We start from the raw sequence: 24,460 nt of genomic DNA, 5'->3' as shown, positions 1-24,460 counted from the left end.
TCTAAAAAAGTAGCCAATCTCAATGAAACCTGAATGGGGCAGGACCATCATCAAAATGACTGCAGGCAATGCTGCTGTTTTATATCCTCAACCAGCCAAAGTTTAGGGTCTGCCTTAATCGGAGGAGATCGCACACACACAAAGTGAAAATGCGTTAATTGCTGAATATCAGTTGTACTGATGATGCTTTAGTAATTACAAAACCTCATTCTTGGCACTCCAAGCTGAAACTCATAATCCACATGTCAGAATTACCAGCCTAAACTGTACTGAACCAGTAAAAAAGCCGTAATTGTACTTTTCAAGAAAAAAACTTTATTAATTAATATATACCTGAGAAAAATTTTTATTAGAACATTCTTAATGATATTTCTGCAGTGCTAAGTGAATCTGATATACATTTATATCACCTGTGCAAAGAAGGCATCGGGGTATCTGAAAAATTGAAAAGCTTCACCTTTAAAGGAGCTTTGTCAGAATCAAATATAAAACATAAGCAATGCCTGAAATTAAAAAAAAAAATCATACTGGTCCAAAAAATTGTTTTACTTTTATAAATATATCTGTAAACAGAAATAGCTGGTATTTTAAATAATCTGATTACAAAACTCAAGAGTTAAATATTTCTATTGTGAAGTGCAGCCACTTGTTCTTCTGTCACTGCCCAAAAAAGTCAGAAAACCAGACATCCTCCTGCACACACAGGAAAAAAGTTCTCTGTGCACTAAAAATTACTCACTTGTTAAAAAAATACCCATCCATTTAATAATTGTTTCCATGACAAGTTAATATATAGTTCATTCAACTTTTTTGTTAAGATGTATTGAGCCAAAATATTTAAATCTGTTTTGTACAGACCAGGAATAGCGAACCAACAGATGGCCCACAGGAGTTTTCTCTAAAATGTTAATACTTTTTGTAAACTCATTTTAGCAAAGTTACTGCTACCTGACCCATCTGTCTTGAAGTCACTTCTTTATCACAAGAACACAGAACTCACAAAATGATGTAAAAAGTGATGACTAAAAGTGTACCTACTGTACCATCAAGGTATTTCATACTGCATGTATAATGTAAAATATATTTTTCTGAGTCTAAATAAAATCAGTATGCCAAATGAAATTAACTCTGTTACTGAACACAGATGGGCATTAAATTCTAGAGATGTATACAACTACAAGAAGAAAATAACAGCAAATTTTAAATGTGCATATGCTGTCAAAACAAAATACAATTTCAGCAGTCCAGGTAAAGACCCACTTGAACCCAGGCAAGTCTGCAGAGTTCAATCATTCCTCTTCTAACATGAACTATATGCATGCAGACAATAAACTTTAACTTCTCAAAGTTCATAAACCTTTTTAAGGCTCTCAAGATGTTCCAATGAGTACTGATCACTCTGGCTTTCTGAAAGTACGTCAAATAGTTGCTGCACCTCTTCTTTTTCCTTTTTGCTAAGAAGGGCCAGCACCACCTGAAAAAAACCCCAACAAATTATTTTATAATCAGCACAAGTTGACTGAAAATCATAATATCTGACAGAGATACAAAAGTCAGAGTGTTTTTTCCTTTTAAGATATGAAAATTTCCTTTAGATTTCTGTGCAATTTAAGTACACATTCAATCAGTCTAGGTTCTTACCTTAAATCTTTCTGCTTTGCTCAAGTAGAAAAGGTGCTGATAGGCAAGGCCAGGATCTTTTCCAGCTATGTAATGTTCCAATGACTGGATAAAAATCAGAAGGATTTCTCCTTCAAGTTTGTTACTTAGCAGCACCGGCAATGTTTTTGGATCAGTAATAGTTAAAAGATCTGCACAAGCAGCTTTATCCTTATTCGCATTCACTGCATTTATGATCTGACCAAAGTCATAAGCATTGGATGGTTCCCAAACACAGAGTTTCTCCGAGGACCTCTGTGGCACTCGCTTTGGAACAGCCTCCTCAGCAGGAACATGGTGAGTCTCAGCATCTTCTGATGTAGCCAACTGTCTCTCTTCCTGTTCATCAGCTTCAGTCACCTTTGCAAACAAAGTGGCAATAGATCACTTAATGTGACTTAAATTGTGGATGCAGACATAACCTGAACAAACTGCATTTATCCATCATATCACTGGATTAAAGCTGGCAGTCTGCTCTTCATAAAAGAAAAGCATCCATGCTCCTCCATGTCCTGCTGCCCCCAAAACAGGAGCTCTCTAATTCACCTTTAAAGGCTCACAGTCAAAAGTGTGTTTGCTACACCTCCTTTTCACTGTTTGGCACTGCACTGTGGAATCAACCCAGGGGAGCACCAGAGGAAGGCTCTACACATGCATTAAATGTGAAGTTCCAGAAGACAGGGACAACTGGAGTCAAGGCAGACACCCATGTTCCATTTCTCTGCCATGCCTCCAGGGCAGCTCATCAGGTTGTTGTCTGGAGTCTTGCTTTGGAAAGAGAAGTTCAGCATGGATAAACTGCCTCACTATCCACTTAAACTTCTCCTGAGACTGCAGCCTCTATAAAGTTTCATGAACCAGTCACTAAAAATTAACTGTGGAACTGTGGGGGCAACTGCATTTGCTAAAATCAAGCCATCAAGAGTTGTGAAATTAGTATAACCTGACTAAAACTTACTGAACAGGGTCTCAATGCCAAGTATTTTTAAAAGTCTGAAGATATTGTATTGCATAGAACAGGGGATTAGTAATTTTTGGAAAATACTGCATTTGGCTTATAGACATTTTGTTCTACTTTTCAACAATCATTAGAATTGAGGGAGAAACCTTGACTGTCCTTTATATAATTACAACTTGATTAATATGGAATAATGATGATAAATTATTTTTCTAATTTTATTTCTCTTTGCAGTCTGTTTTCATGGAACTACCTTGTACTACAGCAGATAAAAGAGGAAAGCCTCTCCACAGGGGCAGTTGTAATTATGACAGCAAACATAAATGCTTCCTGCATCACCCCTAGAAAAATTACCAGTGCCAGCAACGTAGTTAGCTGGTCTCTGAGCAATGTGGTCACTTCCCAAACCTCCTCTGAACACGTTCCAAGTCCCTTTGTTTGTCGTAACTCAGAGCTTAACTAACACTATACCAGCTTATGCCAGTTACATAAAATCCCATGAGCTTGTGACAACCTGAAGTACTTCAAGAACATTTTTTTTTTCCTGTATTACTAACTGCAGCTTCCATTATACCACATTCTGAAATTACATTATCAAATTACAGTATCACTATACAGACTGGTATGTATTTTAACAATACATTTTTAAATGAAAAGGGGAAAAAGAATTCTTAAACAACCAGCAAAGCAACAATCCAAAAATATCAGATGACTGAGAAAATCCTTTCATCACCTAATTCTACCCAGAACTGTGCAAGCCTAATGTTTTGATCCTGTACATAACATTACATCCTGTTTCTTTTGTAAGATCCTACAGATGTTTTACTCTTGCTCTTTAGGGTAGGATTTCATTTTTCAGACCTATAACTTTAGGACCAGCACAGGAGCAGCCAGCACATCTGCCAAGACTTCTGCCAGCACAGCCTCAGAGGCTGCCCAAGGAGCACAGACTTCAAAAACAAAACTTCTATTTCACAGCTGCACTCTGTAAAGCATGTATTTCAAAGTTTAGGCAGCTTTTGTTTAAGAGGAGTATATCCTCAAGTTTAGTGCCATCTAAATGGACTATTTCCCTTCCTGCTGTAGTTCTGAATACTCTGTGAGCACAGATTCAAGATGGGCAAACAAAAGCTTTAATATTATCTCTTCACATGTGTGGCTTCTGTTGTGTTTGCTTTTAAGAAAAGAATAGGTATACCACCTCTCGTATGGTTATCTTCTTCCCTCGTGTTTGCTCGCTGCCAGCTCCAGCACTGCTGTCAAGGTGAAGCAGTTGGGTTACCTCCTCTAATTCCTTTTGTGCTTCAAGAACATTTGGATCTATTAGAAGTACTTTGTTGAAATCATCAACACTGGCTTGATAATTCTGTAAGTAGAAGAAAATATTTTTCTCATAAGCACATCACTAGAAAAATACATCTGAAGTACCATACTGTCCTTTACAAGTAAGAAAGGTAAAAATACTGGGATCTGGACACTAGGTAGACAAAAATAATCTAAATAGTGATCGTATTTAGATTTTTTATCATTAGAGGGGAAAAAGGAAATGAGACAGAGTTAATACTGTGACTAAATACTTCCAATTAAATATATAATAAAAATAATTTATTCTCAGAAACCTGTTCCCTGTATCATAGAGTAAATTATTGAAGTTTGCCACTTTTAAGCATAATTGCTTACAGTGTAACACTGCTTCACAATTAATATAATGTTGAGTCCAGCAAGTCTGCCTACTTGCTTTGCCACTAAGAGTTAAATTGAGCTTCGATTAAATATGTATCTAATACTCCTGGGCTTCGATCCAATAGACCATCTCTTACAGTGAAATTTTGCTAATACTTGAGTAGACTGAGATTATGTTATGACCCCTGGGTAAACAAGATTAGGACAAACACAGTGACAGAGTGGCATTAGGACACAGTTCCTCAATAATCAGTCTTGTAATTTGTTTAATGCTTTTATTTCATATTTTTTCTGTATAATTACTATTTTTTAGTCTAAATGGTCTGGAGAGACAAAGTTAATAGCATCAATTGAGGAAGACTGGAATTATCACATAGGAAAATTAAGACATCTCAAGGGCTGGAGTATCAAAAATAAAGATGAAATGCAGCAGTAAACAGTAAAAGACCAGGCAGATAGTAAAAGAGCAACATAATTTATTGTGTGAGTGGTCTAGTATTTCTTCTGTTCCTAAGCAGCATCATAAGGTTACTATTAAATCATGTGTATTATCATGGAATAAAAGATCTTCATGTACCACCTGAGGTACTTCCTCAGCACCTCAACTGTAACACAGGAGCCAATGTCCAAGTCACTCAAACTCTTCCCCACATTTTGTTCCATACTGGTGGCCAGTATTCAAGGGGCAGAGAGGCTGCAGGACATCAGTAGTGAACTGAAGCCCACTAGGCCATGAAGGAAGAGTGAGAGAATGAGAATTATGTATTCCTGATAAAGGAATGCACAAAGGGGCAGGTTCCTTTCATCAGAAATCCACTACTGATTAAGCTAAATAATTTGAATTACAGATGTGAGGATTCACAACGATAGAGAAATGAGGTTCTAGAACAGACATCTGGAAACAGTAACAAGGGTCAGCAACCAATTCTACTGAATTTAAAACCGCAGCCTGCCTGACTGCCCAATAAAAATCATACAACGTGACTGTACCCAGAACAAGAGTGGACTACCAGCTGCAGGAGATGCCATACAGGACCTAATGCATCTCACTAACACTTCTTCCTGATCTTCCCTTAACTACATCTCAGTAAATATGTAAAAAAAACCCTTCAATTACTACATTAAATTTCACTGCAGCTTCTGTAGTTAAATGTGTGTCTAACTACATACAAATAACACTTCCCACCTTAGCTAAGTCTTTGCCAAACTACATGACATTAGCTCATACAATTTTTCATTACAGTCATTTGTCAACTTCAGCTCATTTTTGTCATGTTCTCTGGTTTTATCTATCACTTTTATCCCTGAAATGAGCAGTAACAAAGGCACTGAAACCAGCTACAACAAAACATTTTGGGAGTCCCCAGCACAGACCGTTCTGAAGGAGTTCACGAACACTATGTTTCAGGTTGTTTCCAATAATACAAAAATAAGACTTTTTTCTAGGATATGCAAAAAAACAAAAGTTCCTTCTCCAATTCTCGACCTTCTTCACAAGTGTGTAATACCCTTTTTTCTGTCTGGTAGAATGACTGTGTACTCATTTTTACACTGACTTTTTATCAAGTTCAATAATATAAGATTAGAGATGATTAATACCAGGTAGCTCAGCACACTTATAGGAAAAAACATGACACAAAATTAGGACTTTTCACACTTTGAAAATTTCATAGCTACTTCAACAGAGGAACAAATACATCACATTCCCAAGACTTGCATCTGGAGTTATAACACAGGATGAGAATACGCTGGTATGTTGTGCTGAGAAGCACAAACAGCTTCTCAGGTGATTTGTAAACTGAGACATCATCAGGTAATTTTTTGTTAAGGCATCAAACATAATGGAGGTCTGAGTAAGTGTCCATTCATTTGAAGGACAATGATGAAACTTACTGGACCTTCAGTCCACTCCTGCAATGTGGAAGACGGCACTTCAGATGCCTGTTTAAAGATACTTCCAAATTTATTACAAAGCAGGTGATGAGAGCTGCCATCATGAGCCTACAGAGCGAGAAGCTGATAATTCAATAGCAAGTAAGAGCTGACAGGTAGAGCAAGGATTGCTGTGGAAGAATTATGGAGTGTAAAGGCTAATTTAACATGATGAACTACTGGAGGGAGGGACAAACAACGACATGGTTCAAGTGATGGAACAAGAGATGTGAAGTTACATTCAGGATGGATATGAACAATGTGTCTGCATTTATGATGATCAGGTAAAAGGATACTCTAAAAACTGTACAAAAGAGGAGCACTGTAGAGACACCACCATTGTGCAGATGGAAAGGAAAAGGATGAGTACTGACACTGCCACAGAATGACAAAGTACAGTACTGACAAAGGGCTGTAATGCATTTGGGGAAGAAAGAGAGAGAAAACTACCATAATCAAAACCCTGGTTTAAAATGATACTTAAATATGAGCAGATGCCAAGACAGCTTGAGATTTTAGTTTGGACAGATGAAGACAGACTTGGTGAGAATCCATTTGTCATCAGCAAAGTTATAGTAAACTCCTTGACAGATAAAACAGACTGGGATACCCAGAAGGAGAATACTAGAACATCAGAACCCATTTGAAACTCGCTTAACCAATCTCCAGTAAATAATTTTCTGTTGCAATATTCTTGTATTTTCTCAAATTATTGCATCAACATGCAGGTTTTTATGTAGCAAAAATATTTATGTAATGTTTTATGTATGCCTAATGCTCTACAAAGTATTAAATCATCACACTGAGTACTTTGTATTCATCCATTCAGAGCAACTACCTCATTGCCTTTGAAGAGGATAAGCAAGTTTAGAAGTGCTTAAGAATACCTGCCATGTTCTTTTTCCTCACCTGTAATCCTTTGTACGCTAGTGCTCTTCTATAAAAAGCTTTAATATTAGAATCTTCTGTCTGAAGAACATGATCACAATCCCGCTTAGCCTCTTCATATTTATACAGTTTCAAGTAACAGAGAGCTCTAACACAGAAAACAGAATATACTGCAATATAAGTAAATTCTACAGTGCTCTAATGCCAACATCTTCTGACTCATAAATGTTAATTACAATACTTCAAACAGTACAGTCTCAATGTGATTTTTTTTAAAGTACATAAAACCATTAACTATCAAGAACATCACTGGATGGATTTAGAGAAGGCCAGAAGGCCAATTCCTGCAATAAAGGTCAAAATTCAAGTTTGACTAATGCTTGAAGTTAAGCAGATATGCAAGTATTTTAAAAATGTTAGTACAATATGATAGTTCAGTGGTTAATGTAAATGGATTTTATACAGCCATTCTGGGTAAAATAGTGCTCTGGATTAAATAAACAACACTGCTCTCTGTACCTAATTATTACTTGGAACTCTCCTATTCAAGTACTGGTCTAATCAAATCCTTCTTAGTTTGTAGAAGCTGATAAGATTACAGCATAAAGAATTATACTGCTGAACTAGGTCAACCTTTAAAATAATGCCAATGTATGACTGTGTTCTTACTTTTATTTTCTCAAAATGCACACATTTTATCTGAATTATTACTCTTCATATCTGGAATATTGCTACTGTATGTCATTTTTCATTCAAATCATACCACTATTCTTAAAAAATATCTCAAAAATGCTTCAAAATGCTATGCTAATTATAACTTCTCCTATTGCTTACTCTATTTATATAGAACATTTTAAGATACATATCAGTGACATTAATACTTGCTCCCCTGGAAAAATGATTTTACAATAAATCCATTTTGTTGTTATAAACTCTTACCAAGTAGGAAAAAAATCCCTTTTCCATAACAATGAGTGAAGGGATGCAAAATCTCTATTTGAAATGCGAAAATACAACTAATGTTATCCCACAAAACAGCGTTAGCTTTTGGATCTTTACCTGTTAGTGTAGACAGTACATTCCTCAGTATTTAACTTCATGCACTCACTGTATTTATTTGCAGCTTTTTCATATTCACCCGTTTTTACAAAATCATTCCCTTCATTTTTCAACCTCTTGAACTTTTCCATAGCTTCCTCACCTACAACACAAAAGGATCACAGTGTTACATAAGGTCAGTTTATTAAGGGTGGCGGAATGATCTTAAGGATTAATGCCTGGCCTCTGTCACTCTGCAGTTGGCCATTCCTAACCCCAGCTTCCCCTACTGCTCCAACAAAGGCATGACCAGATCTACATTTGCCTCAACAAATACTTCCCCATCCACCAGTGTCACTACTCTGCTGAAAATAATGCAACAGACAGCTCTAAGCTTTCCCAGTTTCTGTGTGGTAGAGAGGGCCTACCTGTGTCCACTGAGACCTGCTTTTACTTAAAATGGTGGAGTTTTAATCAGCAGGGTTAAAGGCCTTCCAGATCTCCACCATCACACCAAGATGGCCGTAATTTGATCCAGTATTCTCTTTGCAATCAACTACCACAATTACTATGCTAAACTGGCAATGACCAACAAATCTCATGAGTTGGCATTAGGGATACATCAGTAATATCCTTTGAAGAACTATTTCTAAAACATGCAGTGAGGAATGTGGATACCACACCTTACTACAAACTAGACCTAACTGCACTCTTTATTTTCTTTATTAATACTGTGTTATTCCATAATTGCCTTTCTTTCTTAATTCCACATCATTTGCTGCGGATGCTTTTGTGATAGGCTACAGTTTTTAGCTGAGTTTGCAGTGAAAAGCTGATCCCAACTGCAGCTTCGTGATTCTGTTGTGAGCAAACAGTAATTAGCAACATAGCTCTAAGCAAGTCATAATGAAATAATCTACTTTTTGCACTGTGCTAAACAATATGAGCCCCCTGCCAAGCTTCAGGTTTTCAACACTAAATAACCAACAATTTTAACCAAAAATTGAACTAATTGAGTTCTTTCATAAAAACATGGCTGTTTCCTATGCCAGAAAACTACATGTGGACTTGGGGAAAAAATAAACTACATTAAACACACAACCAAATTATGACTCAAGCTGTAAGACACAAAGAAAAACACACAATTGTTGCAAAAAAGTGTCAGCCAACAGTAAGGTTAAACTACTGACTGAACATTATTGCTGGCAGCCTTTCAGTACCAGCCTATAAATGTCAGGTCTCACTGATGAAGCAGAGGCCTGAGAAGGCAACCAGAACCTTAAGAGTCAGCCTTCAGTGAAAACAGTTACACAATTACTGTTTAATATTTCTAAAATCAAAGCCTAATCAAAGCCTGCACTATTTGAAATAGACTGAGATGTGTTTTGCATCAAAATGCTGCCAAGCACTTGGAGGACACTCAGTATGGCAGTAATGCACTACAGAGAGAGAATCCCATGACTGGTATGTATTTGGCCAACAGCCCAGTTACAAACTGCAGTCAACCCTGTTGTTAATCGAGGAGAGATTATCTTCAATACTTTATGTTGAAATAAACTCAAAGAGAAACCAATTAATACTTGAATAAGGAATCATAGGGTTAAAGCTTTTGCAAAGGGAGTATTAATGTCAGTAACAACTGAATCAGAGAGCTTGCTTCACTTTATTTACTGAAGGAGAAAAATGGAAACTGCAATGAAGGGAAAAAAAAAGTCAGGAAGGAAGTTAGTTTCCTAGATTTCCTAGTGATTTCCTAGTGATTACGTACAGACAAATCCAGAACATCTTTGAAAGGTGTCTCCTACATGTCCTCTGCCAAAGCTGGGTGTTTGTTTGGGTGGTGGCTTTTCTGGGGGAAAACTGTGTTATAACTGTATTATGATGTAAGGGAAACCACTGACGCTTTTGTCCTGGGGGGGCATCAGGCCCAGCATGGCCAGCCAGGGAAGGGAGGGGACTGTCCCACTCTGCCTGCACTGGGGCAGCCTCACAGTGAGTGCTGAGGGCAGCTTGGGCACCACAATATAAGAAAGATACTAAGCCATTAGAGAGTATCTAAAGGAGGGCCATGAGCATGGTGAAGGGTCTGGAGGGGAGGCAGTATAAGGAGTGGCTGAAGTCATTTGGTCTGTTCAGCCCAGAGGAAACTGAGGGGAGACCTCACTGAGGTCTTCAACATCCCCCACAAGGAGAAGCGGAGGGGCAGGCACCAATCTCTTCACTCTCATGACCAGTGACAGGACTCAAGGAAGTGGAGCTAGGGGAGGCTTAGGTTGGTTATCACAAAAAGGTTCTTCACCCAGAGGGTGGTTGGGCACTGGAACAGGCTCCCCAGGGAAGTGGTCACAGCAACAAGGCTGACAGAGTTCAAGGAGGGTTTGGACAATGCTCTCAGGCTCATGGTGTGACCCTTGGGGTGTCCTGTGTAGGGCCAGCACTTGGGCTTTGGTGATCCTGCTATTTCACCAATGAGCATTTCCGCTGATTTTATATAACTTCAGAAATTACATGCTGCAAACTGCATCACTTGGTTTAAACAAAGTTACCATAACTGTGCCTCACAAAGCACATTAAACTCCATCACATAAATGATAGTCATTTACTCTGGCTTTTCACAAAGGTCTCTTACTAACTATTTTCTAAAGCGGTTTCTTTGACATTGTTAAGATGTATTCAATTTTCTAATTAGGTTTATTTTCTGAATGTATATTTGCATTAGCTATACATACGATTCATCTGCAATTGTTCTTCTCTGTTGACGTCTACAGTACTTGGCTTATTCTCTGAAGGAAGGCTTCCTCCATCCCACCTGTGTAGCTGAGCAGCAACTGGAACAACTGGAATTGGTGGCAACTTCTCCCTCCAACTGGGACCATCCTGATCTATTAAAGTCTTTGTTATTCTGAAAAAGAACAGCCCCACCAACATGACTTTTTATATCTTTCACTCACACTTTAATAACTTACAGCCAATTCAGCACTGCAATGTTACAATTTAAAAAAAAAACCCACAACAACCTGAACAATTATCCTTAATGCTAATTTGAAAAATATTATCACAGCAGCCAACAGTATTACATGCATTTAAGATTCACACTTTTTCCACTTTAGAGTATTACGCTGGCATTTAGAAGACAAGCTGACTTCAACATGATCTGTAAATATTTAAGCCAATGACTGATTCTACAACTAAGCTCTAAATGCTGCCTGCCAATCCAGTAAAGAAATTAAAAAAAAAAAAATCCAAGTATTTACTTTCATTACGCTTCTCAGCTCTTCATAGGTGTTATTTGTATGAAGTGTAGATTACAGTATTCTCAGGCAAAATGTGATTCTTAAATTTGCAAATGTCAAATGAAACCTCTTCCACAACAACTGTCTAAAAAAAGCAATGCAGATCACAAAGTAGTCTGCATTAAGTTGCATTTTACAGTTATATAGTCAGAAATGTATTGATCAATCCCCATTTAAAAATACTTTAATTACATATAAAAACTGTTTAGTCCTTCTTAAACCAACACATATATATGTGTCAACTATTTCCACATATATGTGGCTCAATCCAAAAACTATTTGAGTGGGAGTTTCCTTTTTCTCTTTTGGAGAAAGACATAAGTAGCCACAGTAAGTGAAGCCATTTAAGATATCATGGTTCCACTACAAACTTTGTAGTGTTAAAAAAAAAAAAAATCAATTGTAAGAGTAACAGTGTGATAAACATCTCCTGATCTCAGAATGGGTTTAAGAATCAAGTTCAACTGGTAAAAGGTCTAATTTGTAATTTAACAAAGGAAAATTCTGAACTGATTAGCAAAGCAAGTCACATGGATACTACAGGAAATAAAACTCAAAATTTTTGTATCAGGTGCATTTCCATCTAACACAGGTGTGAGAAACATACTACATGAACACACATCCAAAAAAAATTAAGAACCTTGAGAGTGATATGAAGAACAACACAGAATGAACAAAAATTACCCCCTAGAGTTTTCTTATTTACTTTTGTTCTTTTTAAGAATAACAGGTATTTTAAAAAAAAAAGTGTCAGTGTAATAGTTTGGCAATAGAATCAGAGCACTCAAGACTACATTCTTTTCCCATTGTGGTCTGATCAAAAAACTAATACAAGAAGCAGCACCAGTGAAACAGAAATAACATTAAAGAATGATAAAGACTAAGAAGTCTGTTTGTAGAGCTATATAATGAGCAAGTTTACGTCTTACACTATGCTGCATAAAAAACATGTGTTTTTGACTTGAAAGTAAATTTCTTCATTCACAGAATATCACATTCCATAGTATAATGTAGTTGCTTTATTTGTTACCTAAGTGATCAAAAAGACTATTTTAATGTGTGTTAACTGCACATGCCCTTGCAAGGCCCTGTACCATTCCCAAGTATCTTAGAGGACATATCAATTATGTGGCTTGTCCAAGTACTGTTTTGCTCTAATTTTAGTAAAACTCCAAGATTTTAATAACAGCCTGAACTCAATTGCTAAGACAAAATGTGGCACACCATCATAAATTGAACAACCCAAAGATTTACTCAAGGTTGGTTTTTTTAGGCAACAAAACAGTACACTTCGTATTAACACATCAATAATTAGCTTTAGGTATTTCCCAGAGGAAGTAATGGAGTAATTCTACAGGAAACCAGAGTCATATTGACTTCCTATTTAATTTGTATTCTCATTTATCATAATGGGCTTAAAAAGTTGGAAGAAAAAACTCATACTCATCAAAATCTGCAGAAAGAATCCTGCAGCTTCTGATGATCAACTGACTTCTTGTAATATCATAATGTAAGCAGAGTCCTTTGCAAAAATGCATACCTGTGTGCCATGATTAGTTTAAAAAGCACAGGTGTCTCATGAATAAGCTGGGACAAATACACTCTATTTCCCACCACCAACTCCCCGACTTGACCCAACAGTCATGCAGTCCTGGAGCTGATAACAGGTTTCTTTCTGCAGTATAGACTCATATGGGACTTTGTAAAAACAGCTTCCAAGCTATTGCATGCAATTTGCTCACTGATACTAAAGGAATTGGGACAACTGGAATGAAACTTCAATTTAGTAGGAGGAAATGCATAAATATATTACCACACATTGGAGCTTCTTTATTTCTAACAGAGAAAAACAAATAATGAAACACTCAAGAGGAAATTAAAATACGCAAAGTAGGAGATACACGGATGGTCACAAACCTAGGAAAATACCACTAATTAAAAGCATGCTTGAAATTCAATTTCCAGTTATTTGGCACACACCATTATAACTGTCAGTCCTTCCAGTTTATCTGAAAAAAAATCACCTCAGGAACCAATAAAAGACACAATTTAACATAATCTAATCAACACAATAAACACGCAAATAAGTGTTTATATTTGTTTCCATTATGTATCTAAACTCTTAATTATTTCCTTTTGATTGCAAAATGATCAGGTAAAGGCTTGATACTAAAAATCCTTGTCTTTTATGTGAATATTAAAAATATGCAATTGATTCTAAGGTTTTTGGAAAGTCTGCTTAACTATGTAAGCACATAGAGACAAACTTCAACGTGGTTTAGCAAACCCACCCTCAGACACAAGTAGGATGATGGATTTTTCTTACAGCATCACTATCCAATTTCCCACAGAAAATTAAAAACCAATAAATCCTCCAATAAAAGAGGGTTGTTAAGATCTGATTTTCCTAATATAGAAAAATACAAAAAAATAGTACCTTTGGGATAGTCTCTTTAAGTTAAAAGGCAGTCGTTTTTTTAAAAATTCGTGTCTTACTTTGGAAATGAAAATAAAAGCTTTAGTACAGTTTCAGTTGAAGTTTCAAATGATAAAATATTTTTTAAGAAATAAAGTTCAATCACACAGGAGGTCTATGGTTTAGAAACTAATAATTCGCAAGCAAAAATGAATTACCAGCAGAAGAGAAGGAAGAAGCAGCTGAAATAAGGTGATGGGTTGCCAGGAAGGAAAAGAGTAATGAGCAGTGAAGCTAAAAACATAAGGAAGGCCTAGAGAGGAGAAAAGGAAGAGTGTTAAGGGGAAAAGGGAAATAAGCTTATTACTAAGCAAGTTCGAAGTCAAGGAGAAATATGAAAAGAGCATCTGAAGATAAAATAAGCCAATGAGATTTTAAAAAAGTGTAATAATTACATAGGTACCAGGATAAGCAGTTCCACCAATCCAATCTATTATCACCAGAGATACAGAACATCACTAACAATTTTTATGTTATCAAAAAAATAGGACTTGTATGAGATTATGAAGTGTCAACATTTCCTCTGGTCAAATAAACAGAATTTAAAGAAAGATATTACGGACTTTGATGAATAGTGCAAGTGCTCATGGCCTTGCCTTAGGAAGGCAAAAAAACCGTACTAGATTCCATTGTAAAAGTTACATGCACGTGGGTTCCTTCTCAGTGATTAATGGCTGTTCTGTTTTCAACTTTCTAATATTAAAATATAATTAGAGAAATTCAAACATTTCTCTTGGCATTTGAAATTATTAATACTTGAAAATAATATTTAATTATATTTTTTACAACTCTAAGCTTTGCAGCCAAACACTGTATCAAGCTACTTCGGTATTTCCACAACTGCAGCATGCAGAAGGATTCACACTTCACATAAATCTCCAACTGCTACAGAAGGACTGTTGAGGAAGCAGGATGTCAGAGAAATGGCACAGACCTTAAGCATTACTTCATATAGTATAAAATAGAGGTTACGAAAGACAAGTAGAAACAATATGAAAAAAACCCCAAAAAAACTTTAAAATATTTAAAATACTACATTTTTGAAAAACATGAAAGAGACGCACTGCTAGGAGAGGAAAACTGAAATTATGGGAAAAGAACAGCCAATCCTCTACCTATAAGGAATTAGTTGTACAACAACTCTGACAGTACAAAATAGAGTGAGCATGTAACAAATGTGAATTCTGTTTTTTTATGTTGACTGTTATCAGAGGATTTCTGTGTGAATTACCTGTTAGCACTATCATGTGCTGCTTGGATGCTGCTGTCTATCTGTAGCACTGTTTTATAATCAATGTATGCCTGTCGATACCGCTCCATTGACTCATTTGCCATTGCTCGGCGTAAAAGAGGTTTAAGAGAAAATGGTTGAAGCTCCAGAGCTCTGGGAAAACAAAAAGAAAAATGCAGGATTGAAAAAGAGTAACTGGAATAAGAATAATAGAACTATTTTATGATATACACAATTATATGTAACTCTGTGATTTCAGATAGCACTTAGAGTAAAATAACTAAGGAAAATGGGTTTGAGTGGTTCATATCAACACCCTAAATGACACCCAGTTTTGAAATTGTTACTGCTTTTACTACAGTTTACTCAAAGCTCTATCTTCCATCTGGAAAACTGCTCTCATCACCAAGACATGATTAATGTAATGGCACCTGCTTAAGAGCAAAAGCTATTTTTCTTAAGTCACACCTAGATTGACAAGAATTTCAAGCATATGGTACTTTTCCTTACATGACTGAAAGTTCTTCCTTAAATGAAAGCGTGCACTTAAAAAACCCATTGATTAGGACAGGAATATAGACGGGTTTTTCTCTGGACTTTAGGTTTTTGCCTGTCTTTTGTCTGTTTACATTTTTGATTGTCTGCCTGGTCAACACCAAGCTCAGCATTGTGCAGTCAGAACTCCTTCCCAACACCACGCACTTTTTCAGCAATAAGAAGCAGCCCACAAAGGCTTTATTTCTCGAAGACTACCTTCTTTTCAATCTTTCTTGCTAAAGATAAACTTTTGAAATAGTGAAATTTAGATGAGTCTAGACAATTTGATTTCATGAAGTCATAAAGCAATCCAGACTGAGATATCCCAGCTCTCTGCTAGAGATACAGCCAGCTTGCAGATCAGACGAGGTTGCTTGAGGCTTGATACAGCTGAAAACCCTCCAAGGAAATCTCTGCCAGCATCTCTGGGCAACCTGTTGTAATGCCAAACTTTCCAATGTTCATGGGAAGGTTTCTCCTAATATAATCCTACGTAATTTTTTACGCTGAAATTGTAACCTATTTGAAGATGATCTATAATGTATATATATATATATATATAATATAATTATACAATATATATCATATTACATATGATATATTATAGTGTTGCTTACTGAACATTTATTTGACATCACATAATTTACATATGTTTGCAGGTCTGCAATTCTGCTTCCCAGTCTCTAAATTATTTCTACCTCTGTATTACTTCTATCACAAAGCATCATGAGTCCTTGTGCATCCACGAAATATGCATGACATTAAGGACACTATCATTAGGTAGGTAAGAATAAAAAGCTTCTAATTGGTAAGAATACAAAACCTAAAACCTCTGTATTACTGATTCCAGCTAAATTTTTACATACTTCAAACCTCCTGAACAGAAAAATGCTCTTACATACGCCTTCTTGACCAGCTGTCTATGATCCTGCATCTATTTTAACAAAATACTGCTAATGAGTATTTTTTTCCAGAGAACTTATTCTGTTAGGTAGAATATATATATATATTAAGTTAAATGTTTTGTACCTTTGTATTTATAAATTTTGTAATACAAAGGTACATGTGTATTTTTAGTTTTGGAGGGTTTTTTTTTAACAGTAGAGTTCTGCTGAACTCCACTGATTACTTTACATGATTTCTAATTCTTCTAAGATACTTTTCTGCACCTTAAGTCTCAGCTTTATAAACTCAATCTATGGAAACACTATATACCCCAAAACATCAAAAATACAGTAATAATTTAGTGGGACACAGTGTTTGGAAGTTATTGAAGGTGTCTGATCTTCTCTAACTCCTGTATCCTTAAAAGCCACAATAAGCAGAAAGGATTTTAGCTCAATTCCTTAACAGCTGTAATTACTACTTATAACTATGTCAAGTATATATTAAAAATCCGCAAACCAAAACAACAAACCAACAGAGAACACAAACACGTACACCATACATGTGTTCAAAATAATTTCCAATACTGTGATAAGCATCTGGCTTAACAAAGGTTTTACGTAGAAGCTACTGCAGAATTCCACTGTAAACCTGCTTTTATATTAAAAATTTTAATCCCACTATGCATTTCTGTGAACACAATAAGCTCAAAAACTGCCCTTACACAGTAAGTTAAAAGTTATTCCTTTCCTAGTTTTCACGTGATTGTTTATCTAACAAAGGTATCTGTCATTTAGACAGGGAATCAGACTTTATTGATATTGTTCTGAGTCAAACAGCACTAGCAATACATCAGTTAAAATGTTTAATCATCACCAGGAATGTTGTTGTTCTACATGGGAAGTTTCAATTTACCTGTTACAATCCTGAATGCAGTCACTGCAGTTCCCTTCTTTGAGGTAACATGCTGCTCTGTTTGAGTACAAGATACTTAAATCGTCTGGACTTTGTTCTCCTAGAAGAAGTTACAATTAAAATCAAATAGTGTTCCTGAAATTACACTTAAGAATTAAAGATTTGCATACTCAAAGTTGCACTGCAGTGATGCAGTCTGCTGACATTGCAAAGCTCTAAACAGCTTTCTTTTATCATGCCGCCTAGAATATGTAAGTATTCAAACATAAATAAATGCCAACAGCTCTACCCCAAGAAAATTAAAACATTATTTCACTCATTTTCCTGTATTTTCTGTCACATGAATTGCTGTCTACTGAAATGATGAAAGATTTACCTCATGGCAACTCCTGTCAAAAATCCAGGGGCAGGCTACATTCGTTCACTCGGAGCTCCTTTAAATCTTCTAAACAGTTCTACATTTTAAGTATAAGGTATTATTACACTCACCTAGACCACTGACACACTCAATTGCTTCCGAGTATTTGAGCACAGCTTCTCCAAACTGTCCACTCTTAAATAACTCGTTTCCTTCACTTTTTAGTTTTGCTGCAGTAGGAGGAAGAGAAGTGGAACTGCCACCACCAGCCGACTGAGACCCTCCTCTATGCGACTTGCAGAGCTCCTCAGCTTCGGCGCTTTCACTCTTCTCATGACTGCGTAAATAGCCATTAACTTCGCCTTCATGATCTGACAAATGCTTTTCTGACTTCTCCGACGCGCCTTTTTTTCCTCTGCTCTCGGCGGACTCCTTCTGTTTGTGCGTGTCTCTGTCGTGCCCCTTGCCGCCGCCTTTGCCGTGGGACTTTCTGTGCGCGTTGCCCATGGCGGGCTCCCCCGCTGCCGCCCGCGCTGCCGCTGGCGCGGCGGAGGCTGCAAGGGCGTTAATGAGCCGGGTTAGAGCCGCATCATCAGCGCGAACTATCGGCCCGCCGCGACACGGGGGTGCTGCACGGGGACACCGACCGAAGCCTGCAGCATCCCAGCGCTAGGGGGGCTTATCTGCCTCAGAAAGCACTGCTAACGACACGGAAAAATCCCTACTTACAAGGAACCTGCAGCTGTTATTGAGAAGGGATCACTAGGAAGCCTCATTTCCCCTTGCTGGGCACATGGGAACCCCTGTCCTGAGGGGTCAGAATGGTACAGCGCACACCTTGAAATTAACGCTTTCAATACCGCCTATTACAACACGGACGCTTTGATCTTCCACGACCAAATCAAATGCTTGCATGTTAAAATTAGATCACAAACTATCAAACCAGTAATGTTATACAAAACTCTCCTCAAATATAATATAGAATAGGCGGGATAAAAGCTTATAAATCCTTCTCAAGAAGATTTATTTCATTTAAACATGCCAAAAACCCTTTTATGCATACTTGTGCTTATTCAACTTTCACTGTTAATTATTAGAAATTTATTCAGAAAAAAATCATAGAATAAGAAAAAGGGTGTTAGATAATAAAATCTCTATCTTCCATATTCAGCTGATTTCCAACCAGATTACCAACGCAGTATTCAAAGATTTCTGCAGAGCCTGACTCTCGATACTACTTGTCACAGAACAACTCTGCCTTTTGGTACTATTAATATGCTATCTTCCCCTTCCCTTAACCTGATCTATTTATCTGTCCAACATATCGGAATGATACTTTCAATTGACTTTAACAAAACATCTGACACTGACTCAGTACAGAAGAACTCTAAAATGAAAGCAATAATTTTTTTTTAAACATACAAAATGTTACTGAAATCAAACTGACCAGGATGGAAAAGCATAAAATTTGTAGAAACAATAGATCCTTTAGTGCCATCTACCTAGCTGAGGTCCCTGTTTTGAAATACCAAGTTTAACAATAAGTTCATACTCCACAGTGGGAACAACGACAGGCTAAATCTACCCACACACACCTCTTTGTAAAAATTAAATTATTTATATTTGACACATCCATCCATCCATCCAATTGGTGGTACCAAATATACCAAAAAGGTTTCAAGTCTATTTGCCAGGGAGAATGGTGGTAAAAAGGCTTGCTGGGCAGATGAATGAAACACCAGTATATTAACAACTTCCTTAACACACATGCTAAAATACTTTCATTTTATGGCCATTAAAACAGCAAAAAAAATTTAAATGTTTCAGACAAAGAGGTGATAGGATGAACTTTTACAAAACAAAGCAAAACACTGTCAAAGAGCATCCCAGCTTCTAGAGACAAAAAAAAAAAAAAAAAAAAAAAAAAAAAAAAAAGCAAGGCAGATACATAATATGTGATGTAAATGGTACTAATGTGAATAATGCATAATTCCTGAATACAGGAGGAAATTTCCTAAAGATGAAGTACACAGAACCAGTCCTGGATTAAACAGGAAGCATTTACAGCGTCTGGAGTCCCCCTGACAATAGGAATGCTGATAGTTACCTTGTTTAGCTGCTGGGTAATACTAATTGGTTAAATATTTCAGGTCTGAGTAAACAGTATGCAAAAAATTTACAGCTATACTTCTCAAATATAATTCTCACTGTCTTTTAGTTTAAGTCTTTAAAAACAATGTTTCTGTACTGGTCTCTACAGAGAAATGTATTCTCAAAAGCAGTATTCTGTGCTAAAAAAAAAAACAAACCAATAATTCTGAACTTTGCTTAAGGAAAAAAATTCAAGACACATTATAAATTCCAAGCAGAATTCGAAGAAAGGTACTGAAAAGTCTGGACAGAATTTTGACCAGAACAACAACAAACACACACTAGAAATAATTCTAATTTATGTTATTACTAAAATAACAAACTTAGAATGGAAGAACCATCATAAAATTAAAAAAACCCAAAAAACCCAAACCACTGAATACTCTAACAGGAATATTTTAAGTCTGAGGAGTGTTAAATATTATATAATAATATAATATATATATAATATTATTTAATATTGTAATGCATCAAGCAAATACCACACAGCTCAACAAATTTGTCTCAATTAAAAGGGGCTATTTAAAATGTATCAATTTACCTTTAAACTTGAGGGTATAACATGTCAAAATACCAAGTGTTTTGTCAAGCACATACATGATTTTTAGGTTTTGCAGTGCTTGAATACTGGGTTTTATAGTCTCTAGGATGCAATCAATTTTCCATTTCTATTGTACAGAAAGGGCTCTTTTTACTTTTGCTATTGGTTAAACAGAAGATGAAGAGAGACTACACCCTATTTAGACTTTGTTTTGTTCAAAGTTCAGAAATCAACTCTTCAGCCCTAAAGAAAACAAAAAATATTTTTATTTTCTTTTTTCCAATCTCTAAATTGTAAGTTTAGTAGGAATGCATCAGGCTTACCAACTAGAATGTGAAATAAATGTGACTACATGACTGGACTACATGGACTACAGGACTGCCTGTGATTACAGGACTAGATGTTTAATCTACTTATTGCTGTTAGATTCACAGAACATTTTTATTCATTAACTGAATTGAATTCATATTTGTTTCCAGTTGTACAAGAAAATACAGGGTAATCTATGAAAATGCTTGCCACTTATATCTCAGAAATACTTATGCATATCACAAACACATATGCCATTGGCGCCAGTTAACGATCTTCCTTGTGTTTAAAGGCCTAACCTTTCATCAACAGAATGGAAGTCTTCCTATGGAGCTAGAAGGCACATAGCCATCTGAATGCTCACAATAGAAAACAACCCCAAATGAACAGACATTTAAGGCTAGGGACATGATGCACCCTCTCTTCCAGGGTTTTAGCTCAGGAGATTTGGTAGACACCAGCTGATGTGGAGAAATGTACTTTCCCTAGTCTTGTGTGCCAGTAATACATTATTATATCACACATGTACAGTCCAACAGTCATGATTAAGCTGCAAAACCCACGGACTGATTTAGTTTCAAGATAAAACACAGAAAACATAAAAGTCACAGCTGTCATGCCACAATACCTTAAAGAACCAACATAACTAACACAAAGGAGAAGGGTGAAACCAGCCTAGGGATGTTACTCTGTTGCAGGCTAGAGGCCAGCAATGCAGCTGAATCTAAAAGCAACCAGCTAACACAAGCCTTCCTAGCCCCTGCTGCCTCACCTCCTCCTGCAAGCCATGGATTCTGAAGCCAGTGGCTTCATCCCAAGAGCCTAGCAGTTAATCACACACTAATCCAGGAACGGGAGACACACTTCAACTGCTTGTAAACTACATCCAGTACAAGAATTACATGTTGTTTACCTCTAATATAAACATCCAGAGCACTGAGATGGGCTCTTACAATTAAAAAAACAACCAAAAAAAAAAAAGAATGATAGTTTCCAAAACAAACAATAAAAATTACTGATGTTGACAAATTATACTTGATCATTTTACACCCTTTGATGCAAGAAAAATGCAGAATAAAAATGTGCTGATGGGAAGGCAGGAAAGCTGTGCGACAGAAAGATCTCAGGAACACAAAATGTTCCCTCACCAGAACAAATTTTTAACTGTGTCCACATCAAAGGACAGGTGTAAAATTACACAGGGCACAGGGAAGTAGGTAATTTATAGAAATATTTTCCATTTGTCTCTGTTATGCCCATTCTAGAAAGATGTGTAATAAAACTGGATTCTAGATTTCACACCCAGATCTACTTTTAAGTATTCAATGTAAGTTTAGTCCTCGAACAGGCAAAATTCTTTGCAAGAAAACATTGATGAATTGTGTGAATAAAAATTACAATCTCAAAAACAGTGATTTGTTCCTTAGGTTAAAATAAAACAGGAAATGATAAGACATTACTTTTATCTCCATCACGTCTTTCACATTCTTCTGCATTTTCCCCTCTTCCTTCACCACTTTCTGAATCTTCTATCTCTTGAATAAGTATTTTTTTTCCTTTGCCCGGAGGCCCAGATACAGGGTTTAAACCTTTCAGTTTCTCTTCAATCTCTATCAGACTTTTCTACAATAGAGAAAAGAGCCAGCAATAGCATAAGTCTTTTTTATTATGTATATAAATGACAATTTATGTACAGCAAATACATTCTGTTAAATAATCCATGTAAGATCCTGAAGAATTATCAAGATAAATATTGCCAATATAAAAAGATTGCAAATAAATGTGAATTTTCCAAGAGTCAGCATCAAACCACAATTAATAGTCAATTTCTGTCACTCTCACAAGATAAAGACACAAGATATCTTTACATCTTTATGTGAAAATATCACATAAATAAATAAATACTTTTCTTGAATGCACTTCTTATCAAAAAAAACAAACTAAATTCAAAGGAAATTCAAAGGAAAAAAAGTAGATTTATGATTGTGAGATCTGGCATGGTCTACTAAGAAGAGATGTGTAAAACACTAGGTTCTCTAGAGAATCTCAAAAAAAAGCCTAAAATCAAAATCAAAATTTATGCTATGGAGAATCTGATGTCAGGTGGACATCTGATGGAGAAATGCAACTGAGAGGACTAGAACCAAGAGACAACAGTCTCTTAACAGTATAGCAGAAAGACACTGTTGAATAATGATAAGGTTTTCTCCTTACATAAGAACTGCAATCAGATGATCAAACAGCTTCTCATTCCATAACACTTTTCCATTACTCAAAAAACTCCCTTTAACTGCACTTGGAATCATCAAGGTTGGAAGAGACCTTTAAGATCATGTCCAACTGTTAACCCAGCACTATCGCTGTAACCCATAAACCACTAAATCACTTTACATTGTCAGAGCAGAGTAAGACACACCCAGCACTATGTGGTACTTTGATTGCAACTCAATGCTGTACAAGAAAGTGCTATCTCAGTACTTCCTGCCTCAAGAAAAAAGATAAGAACAAGATCAAGCAAAGATTCACACGGACAAACTATCTTGAAGAATTCCAGTTACTGACAACTAATTCAGTTTTGTATTAATGATTCTAGATATAAACGTGCACTCTGTATATGTTCCATGCATTCATATTTAGCTATAGAGGGTTTTGAGGATCCTCCAAGCAATGAGAAACTTGAAAAAATGCCCTGCCAAGCACTTGTCATTTCTCGATGTGCCAGCCAAGGCATAATAGCTGGCATGGATAAGAACAAAGTAAAGACATCTGCTTTCAGCTACAAGTGCACTGCTCATCAAAGCAAGTAATGGAAGAGTGTAATCAAAATGAGTGATTATCTATGTCTAGTATTATAAGAAGTGTTAGCACAGCCCATTTGATACATCTTTTTACAAAGACTGTTGTAGACTTGTCATCACAGACTCACAAGTTATTTTGTTATTCAGTCTTGTAAACAGAAAAGAAAAAGACTAAAATCTCTTTAACAATTCAAATCTAGAAACATATGATTCCTTGGTTGATACGAAACTCAAGAAATATTCTGGACAGGAACTTAGCTCCAGGAACACCCTAAAAGGGATAAATGCTGTATGTGGTGAATTTGACACAAGAAGCTTGTACCACTTTCTCTGGTTCAAGCAATAGTAATAACTCCATGGAAAGAAGCAGCAATGAGCAAGCTGCTAGCAGCTTACGATATACCACCAACAAGAGCTAGACAGAAGTCAGAAGCTGGGACAATTGCACAGCATCCAGAAGTCATATGTAAAAACATTGTGAGGGTAGTAGCATGATGGCCTCATAATTAACATATAACAAGCAGTTTATTATCAAAACTGCCCATTACTTAAGATTCTCAGGACACATAGAGTCCAAATGCAAGGACTGTTCTAATCTGCAAAGCATCCCTAAGATACCAATGAAGGGACACAAACCAATCCTCTCCTAAACAGCCGAAGTAATAGTAGTGCAAGGACCACATCCTCTCCTTGATTTTCAAAGAAAGCACCTGGTTATGGTTAAAATTGCTTATGAAGGGTCCAGATTTATTGGAAGGTATGAAAGCTTTTTCATTCTACCCTGGAGATGAGAAATGAAGACTTATAA

General features: G+C 36.4%; 1 protein-coding gene across 1 annotated transcript in view; it reads right to left on the bottom strand.

The window, feature by feature from the left end:
- Positions 1–306: 306 nt before the first annotated feature.
- Positions 307–24,460, bottom strand: part of SPAG1 (sperm associated antigen 1) — a 37,665-nt gene continuing 13,511 nt past the window's right edge. Inside the window, exons 10-19 of the mRNA XM_058833019.1 lie at positions 22,315–22,477; positions 17,985–18,407; positions 17,496–17,595; positions 15,159–15,311; positions 10,888–11,060; positions 8,180–8,321; positions 7,142–7,268; positions 3,819–3,983; positions 1,642–2,019; positions 307–1,474 (exon numbers count right to left, since the gene is read on the bottom strand). Of these exons, the coding sequence (XP_058689002.1) occupies positions 1,343–1,474; positions 1,642–2,019; positions 3,819–3,983; positions 7,142–7,268; positions 8,180–8,321; positions 10,888–11,060; positions 15,159–15,311; positions 17,496–17,595; positions 17,985–18,407; positions 22,315–22,477 (1,956 nt within the window). The 3' untranslated portion in view covers positions 307–1,342. The remainder of the gene's footprint in view (positions 1,475–1,641; positions 2,020–3,818; positions 3,984–7,141; positions 7,269–8,179; positions 8,322–10,887; positions 11,061–15,158; positions 15,312–17,495; positions 17,596–17,984; positions 18,408–22,314; positions 22,478–24,460) is intronic.

Source organism: Poecile atricapillus, chromosome 2 (assembly GCF_030490865.1).
Source record: "Poecile atricapillus isolate bPoeAtr1 chromosome 2, bPoeAtr1.hap1, whole genome shotgun sequence".
Classification (NCBI taxonomy): domain Eukaryota; kingdom Metazoa; phylum Chordata; class Aves; order Passeriformes; family Paridae; genus Poecile; species Poecile atricapillus.
The sequence above is the reverse complement of the archived record's forward strand: the minus strand, read 5'-3'. Positions and strand labels throughout refer to the sequence as shown.